The 22,401-nt window shown below is 37.2% G+C and overlaps 1 protein-coding gene across 1 annotated transcript in view; it reads right to left on the reverse strand.

Moving 5' to 3' along the window:
• DNAH14 (dynein axonemal heavy chain 14) overlaps window positions 1-22,401 on the reverse strand; it is a 463,650-nt gene that overhangs the window by 264,510 nt on the left and 176,739 nt on the right. Inside the window, exons 24-27 of the mRNA XM_034947740.3 lie at window positions 19,535-19,639; window positions 19,324-19,442; window positions 18,029-18,103; window positions 13,688-13,775 (exon numbers count right to left, since the gene is read on the reverse strand). Of these exons, the coding sequence (XP_034803631.2) occupies window positions 13,688-13,775; window positions 18,029-18,103; window positions 19,324-19,442; window positions 19,535-19,639 (387 nt within the window). The remainder of the gene's footprint in view (window positions 1-13,687; window positions 13,776-18,028; window positions 18,104-19,323; window positions 19,443-19,534; window positions 19,640-22,401) is intronic.

Here is a 22,401-nt window from a genome sequence, read left to right on the forward strand (position 1 = left end):
CCCCACTCAAAGGTCAGCAACCTCAAAGATCAAAGGTAGATAAGCCCACAAAGATGAGAAGGAATAAATGCAAAAACACTGAAAACTCAAAAAGCCAGTGTGCTTCTCCTCTTCCAATTGATTTCAACACAACTGGGCTGAGGCTGAGATGGATGAATTGGCAGAAATAAGGCTTCAGAAGGTGGGTAATAACTAACTTCGCTGAGTTAAATGAGCATGTGCTAACCCAATATAAAGAAGCTAAGAATCATAATAACACAATGCAGGAGCTGATAGCCAGAATAGCCAATTTAGAGAGGAACATAACTGACCTAATGGAGCTGAAAAACACAAGAGAAATTCACAATGCAATCAGAAGTATCAATAGCAGAATAGACCAAGTGGAGGAAAGAATCTCAGAGCTTGAAGACTATCTTTCTGAAATAAGAGAGGTAGAAAATAATAATGAAAAAAGAATGATAAGGAATGAACAAAACCTCTGAGAATTATGGGATTATGGAAAGAGAACGAACCTACGACTGACTGGGGTACCTGAAACAGATGGGAAGAATGGAACCAAGTTGGAAAACGTACTTCAGCATATCATCCAGGAGAACTTCCCCAACCTAGCAAGACAGGCCAACATTCAAATTCAGAAACTGCAGAGAACCCCAGTAAGATACTCCATGAGAACATCAACTCTGAGACACATAATCATGAGATTCTCCATGGTCAAAATGAAAGAAAAAATTAAGGCAACCAGAGAGAAAAGCTAGGTCACCTACAAGGGAAAACCCATCAGACTAATAGTGGACCTCTCATTGGAAACCCTGCAAGCCAGAAGAGATTGGGGGCCAATATTCAACTTCTTAAAGAAAAGAATTTCCAGTCCAGAATTTCATATCCGGCCAAACTAAGCTTCATAAGCAAAGGTGAAAGAAGATCCTTTTCAGAAAAGCAAATGCTCAGGGAATTCATCATCACCAGGTCCGCCTTGCAAGAACTCCTGAAAGAAGCACTAAATATTGAAAGAAAAAACGATTATCAGCTGCTACAAAACACACTGATGTACATAGACTAGTGACACTATGAAGCAACCACACAAACAAGTCTGCAAAATAACTAGCTAGCATCATGATGTCAGGATACAATTTACACATAACAATACTAACCTTAAATGTAAATAGGCTAAATGCCCCCAATTAAAAGACACAGAATGACAAGCTGGATAAAGAGTCAAGCCTCATCAGTATACTGTCCTCAAGAGCCCCATCTCACGTGCAAAGACACACATAGGCTCAAAATAAAGGGATAAGGGAAAATTTACCAAGCAAATGGAAAACAGAAAAAAGCAGGAGTAGCAACCCTAGTTTCTAAAAAGCAGACTTTAAACCAACAAAGATAAAAAAAGACAAAGAAGGTCATTACATAATGGTGAGGGGTTCAATTCAACAAGTGATAACTACCCTAAATATATATGCACCCAAAACAGGAGGACCCAGCTTCAGAAAGCAAGTTCTTAGAGACCTACAAAGAGATTTAGTCTCCCACACAATAATAGTGGGAGACTTTAACATCCCTCTGACAATATTAGACAGATCACTGAGACAGAAAATAAACAAAGATATTTAGAACCTGAACTTGACTAAATGGACCTAATAGACATATATAGAACTCTTTTCCCCAAAACATCAGAATATAGACTCTTCTCATAGCCACACAACACTTACTTTAAAATTGGTCACATAATAGGATCACATAATAGAAAGTGATCACACTCCTCTGCAAATGCAGAAGACCTGAAATCATAATGGTCTCTCAGACCACAGTACAATCAAATTAGAACTCAAGATTAAGAAATCCACTCAAAACCATACAACTACATAGAAATTGAACAACCTGCTCCTGAATGACTCTTGGGTAAATAATAAAATAAAGGCAAAAATTAAGAAGTTCTTTCGAACTCATGAGAACAAAGAGACAACATACCAGAATCTCTGGGACACAGCTAAAGCAGTGTTAAGAGGGAAATTTACAGCACTAAATGCCCTCATCAGAAAGCTAGAAAGACCTCAAGTTAACAACCTAACATCTCAACTAAAAGGACTAGAGAACCAAGAGCAAACAAACCCCAAAGCTAGCAGAAGACAAGAAATAACCAAGATCAGAGTTGAAGGAGATAGAGACATGGGAAACCCTTTAAAAAATTAGCAAATCCAGGAGCTGTTAAAAAAAATAGATATACCATTTGCTAGGCTAATAAAGATGAAAAGACAGAAGAATCAAATAAACACAATAAGATTTGATAAGGGGGATATCATCACTGACCCCACAGAAATACAAACAAGAAATAGACAATTTCCTGGACAAATACACCCTCCCAAGACTGAACCAGGAAAAAATCAAATCCCTGAATAGACCAATAATGAGTTGTGAAATTGAAGCAGTAATAAATAGGCTACCAACCAAAAAAATCCCAAGACCAGATGGATTCACATCTGAATACTATCAGAGGTACAAAGAGAAGCTGGTACTATTTCTACTGAAACCATTCCAAAAAATTGAAGAGGAAGGACTCTTTCCTAACTCATTCTATGAGGCCAGCATCATCCTGATACCAAAACCTGGCAGAGGTACAACAAAAAAAGAAAACTTCAGGTCAATATCCCTGAAGAACACTGATGCAAAAATCCTCAATAAAATACTGGCAAACCAAATCCAGCAGCACATCAAAAACCTTATTCACCACAAACAAGTTGGCTTTATACCCAGAATGCAAGGTTGGTTCAACATATGCAAATCAATAAATGTCATTCATCACATAAAGAGAACTAAAGACAAAAACTACGTTATCTCAATAGATACAGAAAAGGCCTTTGCAAAAATTCAACATCTCTTCATGTTAAAAACTCTCAATAAATTAGGTATTAGAGGAACATTCCTCAAAATAATAAGAGTTATATATGACAAAGCCACAGCCAATATCATACTAAGTGGGCAAAAGCTGGAAGCATTCCCTTTGAAAACTGGCATAAAACAAGGATGCCCTCTCTCACCACTCCTATTCAACATAGTATTCGAAGTTCCAGCCAGGGCAATCAGGCAAGAAGAAGAAATAAAGGGTATTCAAATAGGAAGAGAGGAGGTCAAATTATCTTTGTTTGCACATGGCATGATCCTCTATCTAGAAAACCCCATCATCTTAGCCCAAAAGCTTCTTAAGCTGATAAGCAACTTCAGCAAAGTCTCAGGATATAAAATCAATGTGCCAAAATTGCTAGCATTCCTATATATACCACCAAGCAAGCAGAGAGCCAAATCATGAATGAACTCTCATTCACAATTGCTACAAAAAGAATAAAATACCTAGGAATTACAGCTAACAAGGGAAATGACCTCTTCAAGGAGAACTACAAACCACTGCTCAGGGAAATCAGAGAGGATACAAACAAATGGAGAAACATTCCATGCTCATGGATAGGAAGAATCAGTATCATAAAAACGGCCATACTGCCCAAAGTAATTTATAGATTCGATGCTATTCCCATTAAACTACCACTGACATTCTCCATAGAATTAGAAAAACTACTTTAAAATTCATATGGAACCAAAAAAGAGCCCAAATAGCCAAGTCAATACTAAGCAAAAAGAACGAATCTGGAGGCATCACACTACCTGACTTCAAACTATACTACAAGGCTACAGTGACCAAAACAGCATGGTGCTGGTACAAAAACAGACACATAGACCAATGTAACAGAACAGAGAACCCAGAAATAGAACCTCGCACCTACAGCCATTTGATCTTCCACAAACATGATCAAAACAAGCAATGGGGAAAGGATTTCCTGTTTAAGAAATGGTGCTGGGAGAATGGCTAGCCATATCTAGAAAAGTGAAAGTGGAACCCTTCCTTACACCATATACAAAAATTAACTCAAGATGGAATAAAGGCTTAAATCTAAAAACCAAAACTATAAAAACCCTAGAAGAAAATCTAGGCAATACCAGTCAGGATATAGGCATGGGCAAAGACTTCATGAAAAAAATTCCAAAAGCAATTGCAACAAAAGCAAAAATTGACAAATGAGATCTAACTGAACTAAAGAGCTTCTGCACAGCACAGCAAAAGAAACTATCATCAGAGTGAACAAACAACCTACAGAATGGGAGAAAATTTTTGCAATCTCTCCATCTAACAAAGGGCTAATATCCAGAATTTACAAGGAACTTAAACACATTTACGAGAGAAAAAAAACTCCATTAAAAAGTGGGCAAAGGACATGAACAGATACTTCTCAAAAAAAAGACATACATGCACCCAACAAACATTTGAAAAAAACCTCAACATTACTAATCGTTAGAGAAATGCAAATCAAAACTACAATGAGATACCATCTCACGCTAATCAGAATGGCTATTGTTAAAAAGTCAAAAAATAGATGCTGGTGAGGTTGTGGAGAAAAGGGAACATTTATATGCTGCTACACTGCTGGTGGGAGTGTAAATCAGTTTAACATTGTGGAAGATAGTGTGGCGATTCCTCAAAGACCTAGAGGCAGAAATACCATTTGATCCAGCGATCCCATTACTGGGTACATACTCAAAAATATAAATCATTCTATTATAAAGATACATGCACACATGTATGTTCATTGAAGCACTATTCACAATAGCAAAGACATGGAATCAACAAAAATGCTCATCAATAATAGAGTGGATAAAGAAAATGTGGTACATATACATCATGGAATACTACAAAGCCATAAAAAGAATGAGATCATGTCCTTTGCAGGGACATGGATGGATCTGGGAGCCGTTATCCTCAGCAAATTAATGCAGGAACAGAAAACCAAACACCATATTTTCTCACTTATAAATGGGAGCTGAATGATGAGAACACACAGACACATGGGGTGGGGGGTGGCAGGAACAACACACATTGGGGCCTGTTGTGGGGGCAGAGGGAGGGAAAGCATCAGGAAGAACAGCTAATGGGTGCTGGGCTTAATACCTAGGTGACGGGATGATCTGTGCAGCAAACCAGCATGGCACACCTTTACCTATGTAACAAACCTGAACATCCTGCACATGTACCCCTGAACTTAAAATAAAAGTTGATGAAAAAAAACAACAACAACTTGATAATGGTACCTCCTGGCAATATGGCTTCTATCTTCATCACTCCAGAAAACCACTGTTGACAGATATAATATAGTTTACAGATCTCTGTAGAGTCTTTAAAAATGATGACCACTCACTTTTTTAAATGATTACTCAGTTTTTCTGGAGAAAAATCAAAGAAACAAACAAAAACCTACCTTTCTTCCTCTTTAGCTTCTTCCATGGAAACTCTTATAAATTTCTTTTCTGTTTTGGCCACTCTTTTTCAGTCCTTTTCTTTTGCCTATTCCTTAGCTGTTCATGTTTCTTGGAGTCTTTCCTTGTCCCTCTTCTCTTATTCTACACATGCTGTTAGGGGAAATTTTATCACTCCCCTGGCTCCAACCACACTTCTCAAAAGAACTGCCAATTTTTGTTTTATTGACATCACAACTTCCTAGTTTTCCCTCTCTCTTATGAGACCCAGAAAAACAATAATTAGCTCTAGCAAATATGCATGTAGTAGGCAGAATAATGGCTCTCTACAAAGATATTCATTTCCTAATTCCCAGAACCTGTGAATATGTCACCTTAAATGGCAAAAAGGACTTTTCAGATGGAATTGAATTAAGAAAATTGAGCTAGAGAGATTATTCTGGATTATCTGGGTGGGTCAAATGTATCCAGAAAACACATGTAATCATAAAACTGGGTAGCTTTTTCTGCCTGTGAGCAGAGGGAGCTAGGACTACTGAAGAATAGTCAGAAAGATGCACATTGCTGACTTTGAAAATGGAGGAATGGGCTGTGAGCCAAGGAATGCCAATGGCCTCCAGAAGCTGAAAAGGCAAAGAAACAGATTTTCCCCAAGAGCCTCTAGAAAGGAACACAGCTTTGCTGACACCTTGATCTTAGCCCACAGAGACCTGTGGGTTGGCTTTCTAACCTACTGAATTGTAAAATAATAAAGCTGTGTTGTTTTAAGGCACCAAGTTTTTAGTAACTTTTTAATAACAGCAGTAGAAAACTAATGCAATGCAATATAGTGACATCTTTAAGAAAATAGTTCTACTTTCATTCAAAATTATAAAGATTTTCAAAACTATAGTGAAGTTGAAGGAATTATACAATGAATACTTATATATTCACCACCTACATTCTACAATTAACTTTTTGCTATATTTGCCATGAATCTATACATCTACCCATCTTAGGCATTTCAAAGTAAGCTACAGACACCAGTACCCTTCATAATGATTTATTTTCCAAATCATTTCTTTCTTGGCAATGTAGCCACAAACTAAATACTTATACAGGCATACCTTGTTGTATTGTGCTTCATTTTATTGTACTTCACAGATATTGCATTTTTTCCTTTTTTTATTTTATTTTATTATTATTATTATACTTTAAGTTTTAGGGTACATGTGCACAATGTGCAGGTTAGTTACATATGTATACATGTGCCATGCTGGTGTGCTGCACCCATTAACTCGTCATTTAGCATCAGGTATATCTCCTAATGCTATCCCTCCCCCCTCCCCCAACCCCACAACAGTCCCCAGAGTGTGATGTTCCCCTTCCTGTGTCCATGTGTTCTCATTGTTCAATTCCCATCTATGAGTGACAACAGGCAGTGTTTGGTTTTTTATCCTTGCAATATTTTACTGAGAATGATGATTTCCAATTTTCATCCATGTCCCTACAAAGGGCATGAACTCATCATTTTTTATGCCTGCATAGTATTCCATGGTGTATATGTGCCACATTTTCTTAATTCGGTCTATCATTGTTGGACATTTGGGTTGGTTCCAAGTCTTTGCCATTGTGACTAGTGCCACAATAAACATACGTGTGCATGTGTCTTTATAGCAGCATGATTTATAGTCCTTTGGGTATATACCCAGTAATGGGATGGCTGGGTCAAATGGTATTTCTAGTTTGAGATCTCTGAGGAATTGCCACACTGACTTCCACAATGATTGAACTAGTTTACAGTCCCACCAAGTGTAAAAGTGTTCCTATTTCTCCACATCCTCTCCAGCACCTGTTGTTTCCTGACTTTTTAATGATTGCCATTCTAACTGGTGTGAGATGGTATCTCATTGTGGTTTTGATTTGCATTTCTCTGATGGCCAGTGATGGTGAGCATTTTTTCATGTGTCTTTTGGCTGCATAAATGTCTTCTTTTGAGAAGTGTCTGTTCATATCCTTCGCCCACTTTTTGATGGGGTTGTTTTTTTTTTCTTGTAAATTTGTTTGAGTTCATTGTAGATTCTGGATATTAGCCCTTTGTCTGATGAGTAGGTTGCAAAAATTTTCTCCCATTTTGTGGGTTGCCTATTCACTCTGATGGTAGTTTCTTTTGCTGTGCAGAAGCTCTTTAGTTTAATTAGATTCCATTTGTCAATTTTGGCTTTGGTTGCCATTGCTTTTGTTGTTTTAGACATGAAGTCCTTGCCCATGCCTATGTCCTGAATGGTAATGCCTAGGTTTTCTTCTAGGGTTTTTATGGTTTTAGGTCTAACGTTTAAGTCTTTAATCCATCTTGGATTAATTTTTGTATAAGGTGTAAGGAAGGGATCCAGTTTCAGCTTTCTACATATGGCTAGCCAGTTTTCCCAGCACCATTTATTAAATAGGGAATCCTTTCCACATTGCTTGTTTTTCTCAGGTTTGTCAAAGATCAGATGGTTGTAGATATGCGGCGTTATTTCTGAGGGCTCTGTTCTGTTCCATTGATCTATATCTCTGTTTTGGTACCAGTACCATGCTGTTTTGGTTACTGTAGCCTTGTAGTATAGTTTGAAGTCAGGTAGCGTGATGCCTCCAGCTTTGTTCTTTTGGCTTAGGATTGACTTGGTGATGCGGGCTCTTTTTCGGTTCCATATGAACTTTAAAGTAGTTTTTTCCAATTCTGTGAAGAAAGTCACTGGTAGCTTGATGGGGATGGCATTGAATCTATAAATTACCTTGGGCAGTATGGCCATTTTCATGATATTGATTCTTCCTATCCATGAGCATGGAATGTTCTTCCATTTGGTTGTATCCTCTTTTATTTCATTGAGCAGTGGTTTGTAGTTCTCCTTGAAGAGGTCCTTCACATCCCTTGTAAGTTGGATTCCTAGGTATTTCATTCTCTTTGAAGCAATTGTGAATGGGAGTTCACTCATGATTTGGCTCTCTGTTTGTCTGTTATTGGTGTATAAGAATGCTTGTGATTTTTGTGCATTGATTTTGTATCCTGAGACTTTGCTGAAGTTGCTTATCAGCTTAAGGAGATTTTGGGCTGAGACAATGGGGTTTTCTAGATATACAATCATGTCATCTGCAAACAGGGACAATTTGACTTCCTCTTTTCCTAATTGAATACCCTTTATTTCATTCTCCCGCCTAATTGCCCTGGCCAGAACTTCCAACACTGTGTTGAATAGGAGTGGTGATAGAGGGCATCCCTGTCTTGTGCCAGTTTTCAAAGGGAATGCTTCCAGGTTTTGCCCATTCAGTACGATATTGGCTGTGGGTTTGTCATAGATAGGCTCTTATTATTTTGAGATACGTCCCATCAATACTTAATTTATTGAGAGTTTTTAGCATGAAGGGTTGTTGAATTTTGTCAAAGGCCTTTTCTGTATCTATTGAGATAATCATGTGGTTTTTGTCTTTGGTTCTGTTTATATGCTGGATTACATTTATTGATTTGCATATATTGAACCAGCCTTGCATCCCAGGCATGAAGCCCACTTGATCATGGTGGAGAAGCTTTTTGATGTGCTGCTGGATTCGGTTTGCCAGTATTTTATTGAGGATTTTTGCATTGATGTTCATCAAGGATATTGGTCTAAAATTCTCTTTTTTGGTTGTGTCTCTGCCCAGCTTTGGTATCAGGATGATGCTGGCCTCATAAAATGAGTTAGGGAGGATTCCTTCTTTTTGTATTGATTGGAATAGTTTCAGAAGGAATGCAGGCCAACATTCAGATTCAGGAAACACAGAGAACACCACAAAGATACTCCTCAAGAAGAGCAACTCCAAGACACAATTGTCAGATTCACCAAAGTTGAAATGAAGGAAAAAATGTTAAGGACAGCCAGAGAGAAAGGTCGGGTTACCCACAAAGGGAAGCCCATTAGACTAACAGCGGAGTTCTCGGCAGAAACTCTGCAAGCCAGAAGAGAGTGGGGGCCAATATTCAACATTCTTAAAGAAAAGAATTTTCAACCCAGAATTTCATATCCAGCCAGACTAAGTTTCATAAGTGAAAGAGAAATAAAATCCTTTACAGACAAGCAAATGCTGAGAGATTTTGTCACCACCAGGCCTGCCCTAAAAGAGCTCCTGAAGGAAGCACTAAACATGGAAAGGAACAACTGTTACCAGCCGCTGCAAAATCATGCCAAAATGTAAAGACCATCGAGACTAGGAAGAAACTGCATCAACTAAGGAGCAAAATAACCAGCTAACATCATAATGACAGGATCAAATTCACACATAACAATATTAACTTTAAATGTAAATGGACTAAACGCTCCAATTAAAAGACACAGACTGGCAAATTGGATAAAGAGTCAAGAACCATCAGTGTGCTGTATTCAGGAAACCCATCTCACGTGCAGAGACACATATAGGCTCAAAATAAAAGGATGGAGGAAGATATACCAAGCAAATGGAAAACAAAAAAAGGCAGGGGTTGCAATCTTAGTCTCTGATAAAACAGACTTTAAACCAACAAAGATCAAAAGAGACAAAGAAGGCCATTACATAATGGTAAAGGGATCAATTCAACAAGAAGAGCTAACTATCCTAAATATATATGCACCCAATACAGGAGCACCCAGATTCATAAAGCAAGTCCTGAGTGACCTACAAAGAGACTTAGACTCCCACACAATAATAATGGGAGACTTTAACACCCCACTGTCAACATTAGACAGATCAACGAGACACAAAGTTAACAAGGATATCCAGGAATTGAACTCAGCTCTGCACCAAGTGGACCTAATAGACATCTACAGAACTCTCCACCCCAAATCAACAGAATATATATATTTTTCAGCACCACACCACACCTGTTCCAAAATTGACCACATAGTTGGAAGTAAAGCTCTCCTCAGCAAATGTAAAAGAACAGAAATTATAACAAACTGTCTCTCAGACCACAGTGCAATCAAACTAGAACTCAGGATTAAGAAACTCACTCAAAACCGCTCAACTACATGGAAACTGAACAACCTGCTCCTGAATGACTACTGGGTACATAACGAAATGAAGGCAGAAATAAAGATGTTCTTTGAAACCAACGAGAACAAAGACATAACATACCAGAATCTCTGGGACACATTCAAAGCAGTGTGTCGAGGGAAATTTATAGCATTAAATGCCCACAAGAGAAAGCAGGAAAGATCCAAAATTGACACCCTAACATCACAATTAAAAGAACTAGAAAAGCAAGAGCAAACACATTCAAAAGCTTGCAGAAGGGAAGAAATACCTAAAATCAGAGCAGAACTGTAGTAAAGAGAGACATAAAAAACCCTTCAAAAAATTAATGAATCCAGGAGCTGGTTTTTTGAAAGGATCAACAAAATTGATAGACCGCTAGCAAGACTAATAAAGAAAAAAAGAGAGAAGAATCAAATAGAAGCAATAAAAAATGATAAAGGGGATATCACCACCAATCCCACAGAAATACAAACTACCATCAGAGAATACTACAAACAGCTCTATGCAAATAAACTAGAAAATCTAGAAGAAATGGATAAATTCCTTGACACATACACTCTTCCAAGACTAAACCAGGAAGAAGTTGAATCTCTGAATAGACCAAGAACAGGATCTGAAATTGTGGCAATAATCAACAGCTTACCAACCAAAAGGAGTCCAGGACCAGATGGATTCACAGCCGAATTCTACCAGAGGTACAAGGAGGAACTGCATTTTTTTCAAATTGAAGATTTGTGGCAACCCTGCATTGAGCAAGTCTATCAGTGTCATTTTTTCCAATAGTATGTGTTCACTCCATGTCTCTGTGTCACATTTTCGTAATTCTCAGAATATTTCCAACCTTTTCATTATTATATCTGTTATGGTGATCTGCAATTAATGATCTTGGATGTTACTATTGTAATTGTTTGGGAGGACAACAAATGATGCCCATGTAAGACAGCAAACTTAATTGATAAATGCTGTTTGTGTCTTATCTTCTTCACCAAATAGCCATTCCCCCATCTCTCTCCTTCTTCTTTGGTCTCCCTAATCCCTGAGACACAATAATGTTGAATTTAGGCCAACTAATAACCTTACAATGGTCTCTAAGTGTTCAAGTAAAAAGAACTGTTGCACATCCTTCTCTTAAAATTAAAAGCTAGAGATGATTAAGCTTAATAAGGAAGGCATGCCAAAAGCCAAAACAGGCTGAAAGCTAGGCCTCTTCTGCCAAACAGTCAAGTTGTGGATGCAAAGGAAAAAAATTCTTGAAGAAAATTAAAAGTGCTACTCCTGTGAACACACTAATGGTAAGAAAGCAAAACAGCCTTACTGCTGTTTTGGAGAAAATTTTAGTGGTCTGGATAGAAGATCAAACCAGCCATAACATTTCCTTAAGAAAAAGACTAATCCAGAGCAAGGCTCTAACTCTTTTCAATTCTGTGAAGACTGAGAGAGATAAGGAATGCTGCAGAAGAAAAGTTGGAAGCTAGCAGAAGTTGGCTCATGAGATTTAAGGAAAGAAGCTGTCTCAGTAACGTAAAAGTGCAAAGGTAAGTAGCAAGTGCTGATGTGGAAGCTGCAGTAAGTTATCCAGAAGAACTAGGTTAACATAATTGATGAAAGTGGATACACTGAACAACAGATTTTCAAGGTAGATGAGATAGCCTTCTATTGGAAGAAGAGGCCATCCAAGACTTTTGTAGTTGGAGGGAAGTCAATACCTGGCTTCAAAGCTTCAAATGACAGGCTGATTCTCTTGTTAGAGGCTAATGCAACCTGTGACTCTAAATTGAAGCCAATGCTCACTTACCGTTTTGAAAATCCTAGGACCCTTAAGAATTATGTATGCTTAATCTACTCTGCCCCTGCTCTACAAATGGAACAACAAGGCCTGGATGACAGCACACCTGTTTTCAGCATGGTTTACTGAATATTTTAAGCCCACTGTTGGGACCTACTGTTAAGAAAAAAAGATTCCTTTCAAAATATTACTGCTCACTAACAACACATCCAGTCACCCAAGAGTTCTGATGGAGATGTACAAGGAGATTAATGTTGTTTTCATGCCTGATAACAAAACATCCATTCTGTAGCCCATGGGTCAACGAGTACTTTTGACTTTCAAGGCTTATTATTTAAGAAATACATTTCATAAGGCTATAGCTTCCATAGATAGTGATTCCTCTGATGGATCTAGGCAAAGTAAATAGAAAACCTTCTGGAAAGGATTCACCATCCTAGATGCCATTAAGAATATTCATATTCATGGAAGACGGTCAAAATAGCCACATTAATGGGACTTTGAAAGAAGTTGATTTCAACTCTCATGGACGACTTTAAGGGGTTCAAGACTTCAGTGGAAGTAACTGTAGATGTGGTGGAAATAGCAAGAGAACTAGAATTAAAAGTGGAGCCTGAAGATGTGACGGAATTTGCTGCAATCTCATGAAAAAACTTGAATGGAAGACAAGTTGCCTCTTATGGATGAGCAAAGAAAGTTGTTTCTTGAGATGGAATCTACTCCTGATGAAGTTGCTGTGAACATTATTGAAATGACAAAAAAGGATTTAGTATATTACATAAACTTAGTTGATAAAGCAGTGGCAGAGTTTGAGAGAATTGACTCCAATTTTGAAAGAATTTCCATTGTGGGCAAAGTGCTAGCAGAAAGCATCGCACGCTACAAAGAAATCTTTTGGAAAAGGAAGAGTCAAGCCATGTGGCAAACTTCATTGTTATCTAATTTTAAGAAACTGCCACAGCCATCCTAACCTTCAGCAACCACCACCCTGATCGGTCAGCAACCATCAAAATCTAGGAAATACCCTCCACCAGCAACAATATTATGACTTGCTGAAGGCTCAGATGATTGTTAGCACTTTTTAGTAATAAAGTATTTTTAATTAAGGCATGCACATTTTTTAGACAGAACTCTATTGTACAGTTAACAGACTACAGGAGGCCAGGCATGGTGGCTCACTCCTGTAATCCTAGCACTTTGGGAGGCTGAGGTGGGCAGATCACCTGAGGTCAGGAGTTCAAGACCAGCCTGGCCAACATTACAAAACCCCATCTCTACTAAAAATACAAAAATTAGCCAGGCATGGTGGTGCACACCTGTAGTCCCAGCTACTCAGGAGGCTGAGGCAGCAGAATCACTTGAACCTGGGAGGCGGAGGCTGCAGTGGGCTGAGATTGTACCACTGCACTCCAGCCTGGGTGACAGAAAAAAAAAAGACGACAGGATAGTGTAAACATAACTGTTATAGGCCCTAGGGGAAAAAAAATCATGTGACTCACTTTATTGGAATATCCTCTTTATTACGTGGTCTGAAATTGAACCTGCAATATCTCCAAGGTGTCCCTGTATACATACATCAAAGCAGCATTAACTTACCACAGTAAGTACCACTTGTCCTGGATGAGATAACACCCATTGGGAAAACATCTGGCAGTTCCAGTCTTCAATCCCTTGACTTAAAAATCTACAAATTAAAAAATTTATTTATGTTATTTATACTTAATCATTGATTGTGGCCATTTAATGACCAAGCATGACGAGGTCACAGGGGAGTTTTCCTTTAAGATCTCTGATTTCTTTGTTCTAACGTAGAAATCAGACCAGATAAAGGTAACAGAGCCTTAATCGAAGCATAATGCATACTCCTTAAATTCCTTTTTGAGATTATCTGTACTTTTCTAATAAGGCCATTGAGTTTCTGAGATGGTAAAAATATATAAAAAGAGATGATGCATATTAGCTCTGAATTGCTAATAGTATTTATGACAAAATCTATATTTGAAATAATTTCTACAAAATGGAATACTGGGCTGAAACTACCAGATGAGTAATAGTAAAGCCCTGCATGCAGCTTTTAAAATTAATTATAATGGACAGAATAGGATTCATGAAAAATATCCAGACAATTTTATTTAAGACAACAGTTAATGTGCACCAACAGTATAGGTTTCAATGTTGTCATTTTTTTCCATATGGAGTTTTAAGTTTCCTTATAGTCAAATCGGTCAATGATACATTTTTTTAAATCATTGATACTACATCTCTTAGAAATTCTCAACACTAAATTTCATTTTATTTTCTTCTAATTTGGCTTTCTTTCTTATGTATCACTCTAAAATTCATTTAGAATGTATTTGAATATTTGAAATGAAGTACTGAACCTTTTAATTTTTGTTGTGCTTGCAAATGGTATCTATTTTTGTTTTTTTATCATTGCTGATGAGGAGAAATATGTCAATAACAACTTTTTATACATTTCAAAGCAGTATCAGTGTGAAATCTCTCTTCCATCAACTACAAATGATTCTTTATTTTATTTAATACCTTTGGCACTTGATTTTATTTTTAAACACTTTTTGTTGGCAGTTCCATGAAAAGTCCTTATGACTTTTATTCATAACTTTTTTGTCACATTGCTATACATCTCTCAAACAACATATAGTTACATTTCTCTTTTGACAAAATCTTTTAATGAAGATCTTACTGCACACTCGCATTGATATACTATAAGTATATGGAATATTTAAAACGTGCTGACCTAGAGGCACAGTAGAGTGTCACAAGTAGTTTGTGACCTCCAGGAGAAATGGGAAGGAACTTCATGCACTAAAAGGCAAGTTACTCACAGACTAGGTCCTTCCACATGCCCTGCTTGTCAGTTGCAACCACGGCATATAGGTTGTTGTAGTTAGAAACTAGTATTTGCTTTTAGAAGAGGGACTCACCAGTACAAATATGAAAAGATAACCAAGAATGACCAGATATTTTAGAAAAACTAGTACCATCAAAAAGAACACAAGTCCATAGCCCCAAACTAAAATAAAGCGGTACTAACTTTAAAATAAAAGGAGAGGGAAGAAAACTTTAAAATAATTACATCATCAATTCTAAGACAGAACTTTTTTTCTACATTTTAATCTTTTTGGAATCAGAAAGCATCTTATAATTAATGATGTCTGACAATCACTCAGCCAGGTGAGACCTATGACTTAGGAGTATAAAAATCTTCTATTGATGTTTTCTGGTAAGATAAAGTACTGCCAACCATCTGTTACATTTGATGAATGTACTTGTACATTCTCTTTAGAAAAAAATTATTTATTTATTATTTATTTCTATTTATTTATTTATTTATTTGTTTGTTTATTTATTTATTTATTTATTTAATTTAAGATGGAGTCTCGCTCTGTCACCCAGGCTGGAGTGCAGTGGCACAATCTCAGCTCACTGCAACCTCCGCCTCCCGGGTTCAAGGGATTCTCCTGCCTCAGCCTCCCAAGTAGCTGGGACTACAGGTGTGCATCACCATGCCTGGCTAAATTTTGTATTTTTAGTAGAGACAGGGTTTCACCATGTTGGCCAGGCTGGTCTCAAACTCCTGATCTCAGGGGATCCACCCACCTCGGCCTCCCAAAAAAGAGGTAAATTCTATCACTTATGACAACATGAATAACCCTGGAGGACATTATGTATGCTAAGTGAAATAAGCCAGGCCAAGAAAGATGAATATTGCATGATCTCATTTATATGGAGAATCTAAAAAACATTCTCTATTCACAGAAGTAGAGAGTAGAATGGTGTTAACCAGAGGGTGAAAGTGGGGAGGGATGAGGAAAGGGGAGAAGTTAGTCTAAGGATACAAAGTTTCAGTTAGACTAGGAATAAATTTTAGCGATCTACTTCACAGCAGGTCACTATAGTTAATAATCATGTATGTTTCGCAATAGCTAAAAGTAAACTTGAAATGTTTTCACCATAAAAAATAAGCATGTGAGGTGATGAGTATTTTAATTAGCTTGAATCAATCATTTTACATTGTGTACATGTATCAAAACATCACAATGTATGCCATAATAGATACAATTATTATTTCTCAATTAAAAATTAAAAATAAATTAAATCTCTTTAAAACTCTGCAAACTATGAATAGGATGAAATATCTTTAGTTGGATAAGGCGTATATTCCAGAAACCTATGCATTATGGTCAAACACTAGAAGCTTTTCCAATAAAATTAAGAACAAAAAAAGATGCTGTCAGTTGTACTTTTCGATGTTAAATAAAATTTGCATCTAAAATAACATGAAAAAATGGCATTTTAAAAAGAATTGCAAAGGAAGAGATAGGACTATCATTATTAGCAAATGATATAATTGTCTAACCAGAAAAATCCCAGGACAACAATTGAAAAACTGCTTGTCTTTTTTGCTTAAATGCCCAGATTCATTTTTTCAGGGTTTCTTGCCTACAGAAGTCTCTCTTTACATACAAGGTAACTCTGGTTCTTATCACATCACCCCAGGGGTAAGACTGAAACTGCATTTGCAAAAATTGTAACTTAGGACATTATGACACTGAAAGAGATCAGACGCAACTAACTTCATCTTGCTTCTAACCTTTAAACTGTCCTTTTTCATTCCTGGGTGTAGGCTGAACCAACCTTGGGAAGGAATTTAGTTTACAATTTGACTCAAACAAAACCGGCAACAGCCCTTTCCTGAAAAGACTCCTGTCTTGCCTGGGGACCAGTCTGCCTTTGTAGGATTAACAAATTATCTACAAGATTAGAAATTACGGTTTAGGGGTCATGCAGCCTCTTGCTGCAAGAGTCTGAACCTCCCAGAATTTTTCCTGGGAATAATATCACTATTGTGAAGCCTAAGATCAGTGCTTGAGATATTTTGCTGGCCCTGCACTTGATGGATCAGCTGACACCACCCAGTCTGGTAATCTGGCTCAATCAGTTCTGGGATCCCATCCAGGAACAGAAGACAGCAAGAAAAGCTCACTTTGACCCCCGCTATGATTCCATCTCCAACCTGACCAATCAGTACTCCCCACTTCTGGAGCCCCTACCTGCCAAATTATCCTTAAAAACTCTGATCCCTGAATTCTCCGGGAGACTGAGTTGAGTAATAATAAAACTGGTCTCCTATACAGCTGGCTTGTGTGAATTACTCTTTCTCCACTGCATTTCCCCTGTCTTGATAAATTGGCTCTGTCTAGGCAGCAGGCAAGGTGAACCCACTGGGTGGTTACAAGAACTGAAGAAAAGGAAAGCCAGAATGGTTATTTATGTAAGTAAATCATAATCTTCTCTGCTCTAGAAACCTTGTATTGGCCTTCAGAATAATATTAACAACTATAGATATAAAAACCTAAAAGTCAATAGCCTTTCTATTACCAACAATGAATAATTAGAAATACAATATAACAGTTCTAGTCAAGTTAGTTTTGAAAGTTCACGCTCTGAGGTTTTTTTCTTCATTCTAAACAGATGCAATGATAGACTTAAATATGAAAAGGAGAACGTTAGAAAGAGTAAGCCAAGTAAACAATCCTAGGAAGTAAAAGTAGAACCAAAATGCAAAGTAGTGAGGTGTGCTCAAACGGGAGCCCTACTGAGCAGAGTTCAGATCCTGAACAGTTTTCTGATACAGCTGAATCTCAACGTACACAAAAGCCATCTGAAGGTTGTGCATGTAAACACTCTCAAACTGATAGTTACACTGTAAAAGTGATTATTTTCCATTTAGTCATCATGTGCCATCATGTTCCATCAAAACCCATTTCATAAGAGATTTGACTCCATATTCTTTTCTGGATATTTCTCACTTAGATTAGTAGATAAGTGAGTTTTAAAAAATGTGTGTGTATATATATATGTGCAAGTATATATATAAAATATATAATTTTAGGATTTGAAAATTGTACTTACTTTTTTAGCACATCGAACATGCTTTTTTCTACATTTACCAGCCACTGTTCTACAGCACTTCTTACACGAATTTTCCTAAAATTAGTTTCAAAAATAATATCATGAAGAATTATTTTTTAATTCATGTTTCAGTCCTTTGACAAGCCTGTAGACTAAATTTTCTACATACTTTAATATGTCCATGGGCCAAAGGACTACTACTGCCTTTTGGTTTTTCTAAATCTTAATTTGGAAAACTATGCAGAAAACATATGAACATGCTTTAGGAAATTCTGATATCAAAATCATGAATTTACACAATAAATAACTTTCATGTAAAATGGTATTTACAAGATAAACAAATTGTGTTATAAAACAGTTTTGGATTCCTCACTGGAATTTTTCTTTTCTTTTCTTTTTTTTTTTTTTGAGACAGAGAGAGTCTCGTTCTGTCACCCAGGCTGGAGCGCAATGGTGCCACCTTGGGTCACTACAACCTCCGCCTCCTGGGTTCAAGTGATTCTCCTGTCCCAGCCCCCCAAGTAGCTGGGATTACAGGTGCCTGCCACCACGATCAGCTAATTTTTGTATTTTTAGTAGAGATAGGGTTTCACCATGTTAGTCAGGCTGGTCTCAAACTCCTGATCTTGGGTAATTCACCTGCCTCGGCCTCCCAAAGTGTCGGGATTACAGGCTTGAGCCACTGCACCCGGCCTTCCTCACTGGATCTTTTAAACAGCAGGGTTGGAATAGGGATTTTGGTAGATAAGAAGGGTTGGGCACAGCATTTTTAAAAAAATCAACTTACATCAGGACCACTTGCCAAAGGTTAGAGAGCCCTTGCTGGGGCTGGCAAATTGAACCAGTGTAATGGAAGGACCTAGTTTGTCATTATTGCCTGGGAGCAAACCACAGTGAAACCAGAGATCAGCAGAAGCAGTAGTGGGAGTAGCATCAACAACTCCAAATAGCCAATTTTCTTCTTATCTATATTCATATACTAAAACCAAAAAGGGAAAAAGCACTAAAAAGAGAGTAGGAAACTTAAGGCAGAATTTAATGACAGAACAAAATGTAAGTGCAAATTAGAATGCACCCAGGAGTTTGAAGACTGCTTTCTCAACTTTTAATTAGAGCAAAGGTGAGATTATGTATTGTAGGGAATATGGAAAGGCAAAAGTATATTTACGTAAGGATATAATCTTTGAAGAAACAGTTTGCTTAGCACACTTTTATAATATATCAAAAATTTCAAAGCAGAGATTTTAAATAATGATGTTGTACAGAATCTAAACAGTTTGTAACATTTATCATACTTTGGCAGCACGAGACCTTCCCCTTCAGCAGATATTAGCATTTTTACAGCAGGAGGGCCAATGTCTTGTTTCCATATCAATAATTGTTTTATATTTTCAAAGCATTTCACAAGATGAGGCTGTGAACCAGAAACAAATGTCAGTAATATTATTGAATTGTGATCTGAATATCGCTAATATAATATTGCTGAGCAGAGAAAGATGTTATTACCTGTACAGACTCAGGATTTCTGCTATCAGCTAGAATATCAAGAAGCTCGGCATTGCTAAGAAAGTAAAATCTTGGGAAAATTAATCTTTTAACTTCAAGGTAATCCTGTCCAGAATCAAAAGAAATGCAATTCAGAATATATGCTTAATTATGATATGAATTACATCCTCATTTTGACCTATACTTACAAACAAAAGCCACAATATTAGTTATGGTATATATAGTAGTATCAGTTAAAATAACATTCCATGCTTAATGAAAGTGATACTTAAATTGCTTAAAAAAAGTTTAATAAAGCTAAACTAAAACAAATGAAACCAAAATCAAAATAAACAAGAAAACCCCACCCTTAGACACACATATACCATTTTATTCTAGTTTGTCATTATTGCCTGGGAGCAGGCAATAATAATAATAATTATTATTATTATTGATCAAAATAATAAAGTATTGTATTTTGGTATTATCAACATTGCTTTCCCATACTTCTGACTTTCTGCTCTTATTTCCCTATAGGTGGGGTTATCACTTTATAGACTAAGTTACCATATCACAGATAACTTTACATTCACTGTATAGAGAATTTCTATATTTCTCACTCCTTTCTATAACTTAGAGGCATTAACACTAGTCTCAATCCTTTCCTTCTTTTCAGAGGAAGAGATACCCATTAACTTATGCCAGACTAAGATACTCTTGATTTATTTATTACTCTCTTGTAACTTCAATCTCTCCCTTGCAATAGGCCTCCCCCTAAATTTCTCTCATTATAACAATATAAGAAGCCCTCCATCTCTCTTTGTTCTCCTTTAGCTACTGTCTACTTGCTTGTCTTCTCTCCACGAAGTTCTTGAAAAGAACTTGTGAAGTCAGATTCTTTGTATCTCTCAGTTGTCTCGTGCTCTGCCACCTGGCCCTGACTATTACCAAATTTACTGAGAGCTTTTCAGTCTTTGTGTTACATGACATTTTCATAGCATTTGATACTGTTGACTCTGCCCTTCATTTTGACTTCTAAAGTTTCACTCTCTTCCATCCCTAAGCTACGTCTTATTATTTTCCATCAAAAGTCCCTCTTTGACCCATACATCTTAATGCTGACATCTGTTAAGTTCCAACCTCATCACTTTTCCTACTCATTATGCTCTTCTTGAGCTATTTGATACAGACATACTTGCTCTTCAGCTCAGATCACTTCTCTCTGCCCTGGATCTACATACCCAATTGCTAACTGAAGATGTTCACTTGAATGTCCTGTAAGTATTAGATTTTCAATATGAACCAAACATATCTAGGCATAACCCGGGACCTCTTTCTTTTATTCTCTACTTCCTATCGGATGCTCCAAGCTCTACCTTCTTTCATCTTCCTCATGGCCTTACTTTAGCCCCCAATATTTCTAGTCTTTTAACTGATTTTTAAATATCTATTCTCATTGCCCCCAATCCACTCTATGCTTCTTTCCAGACAGATATTTCTGATTTAATTATTTCACTCTCTTATTTAAAATCCTTCAGTGGCTACTTATAAAAGTAAAAACTCATTGTGATATTCAAGGCCCTTCACCCTCTGTCCTCTGCCTGACTGGAGAATCTCATCTTTCACCACTTTCCCATCTGCAACCTGTTTTATCTGTACCATCTTGCTTACAAATCCAGAATGTGCCATACCTGCTCATGGCTCCATGTCTTTGTACTTTTTACCTTTGCCTAAAATACTCTTCCCACCTACCCATCCTTCTCTAATCTAACTCTTTTATCTATTTAACACCTACATTTCTTTCAAGACCAGTTATCATTGCCTACAGGCTGGGTTAATTTGTCCTCTTTTATATGGTCATACCATCCAACCCATCATAGCATACATCACATTGTAATATCTCCTTACTTTTTTTGTCTCCTAAAATAGATTTTGAGTTCTGTAATAGCAGGGAATATGTCTTTTATCTTTGTAGTACCAACACATAGCAGCAGTGCCTGATACAAAATGGTACTCAATACATGAATAAATGGAAAGCTATTGGTTTGTAATGATCCTCAGTAATAGTCTAAAGATGTGCTGGAAATATTTGGAAGGCTTATCTGAACAATGACTTGGTAAACCGGCTATTATTAACCAGAATCAATCTGGCTGCAGCCCCTTATGCTTGCTCCAGAGTGCAGATTTCAATAGAAGAGGGCCTATATGGGCAGATAATTTTGTATAGGCTGTGATTGCCTATAGTTGTTTTGGAGGGCTCATCACAACCACTGTTACTTGTGTTCAGTAAGCAAAAGCAATTAATGCCTGAATAAAAATCTTGGTTCATGAAGTAAAGTGAATATGTACACCACAAATCTCAAAAATTAAAATGTAGTATTTTAGGATACATGTCTAGTTTATACTTTAATGTTCTGAGAATGTATAAATATATGGAATCAGTAATTTATAGACTCATAAAAACATTCTGTTTCAACTTTTGCAGAATTTATCAACTTAATGGTGCTAATAAAAATAGTTAACCTGCACAAGACTCAGTGCTGTGCTGGCTTCGCGTCTGACCCACCACAGCTCCAGTGATGGTGGCCACAGGGTGCTTGTGTCACCCCTCCGCCAGCTCTAGGCAGCTTAGCACACAGAGAGAGACTCCATTGTTAGGGAAAAAGCAATTATTTTTGCCAGCACTTACGCTTTAAATGCATCACCTCAGTGACAAACCCCTCAAGGTAGCACTATCATTATTCTCAACTTAAAGATAAGGAAGGCAAGATGGCTGAATAGACTCCTCCACTGATTGTGCTCCCCACAGATATAACAAATTTAACAACTATCTCTATGAAAAAAGCATCTTCATACAAAGGTAAGCATTCATAGTACCTGGTTTTAAC

The sequence above is a fragment of the Pan paniscus genome, chromosome 1, assembly GCF_029289425.2.
Source record: "Pan paniscus chromosome 1, NHGRI_mPanPan1-v2.0_pri, whole genome shotgun sequence".
NCBI classification, from domain to species: Eukaryota; Metazoa; Chordata; class Mammalia; order Primates; family Hominidae; genus Pan; species Pan paniscus.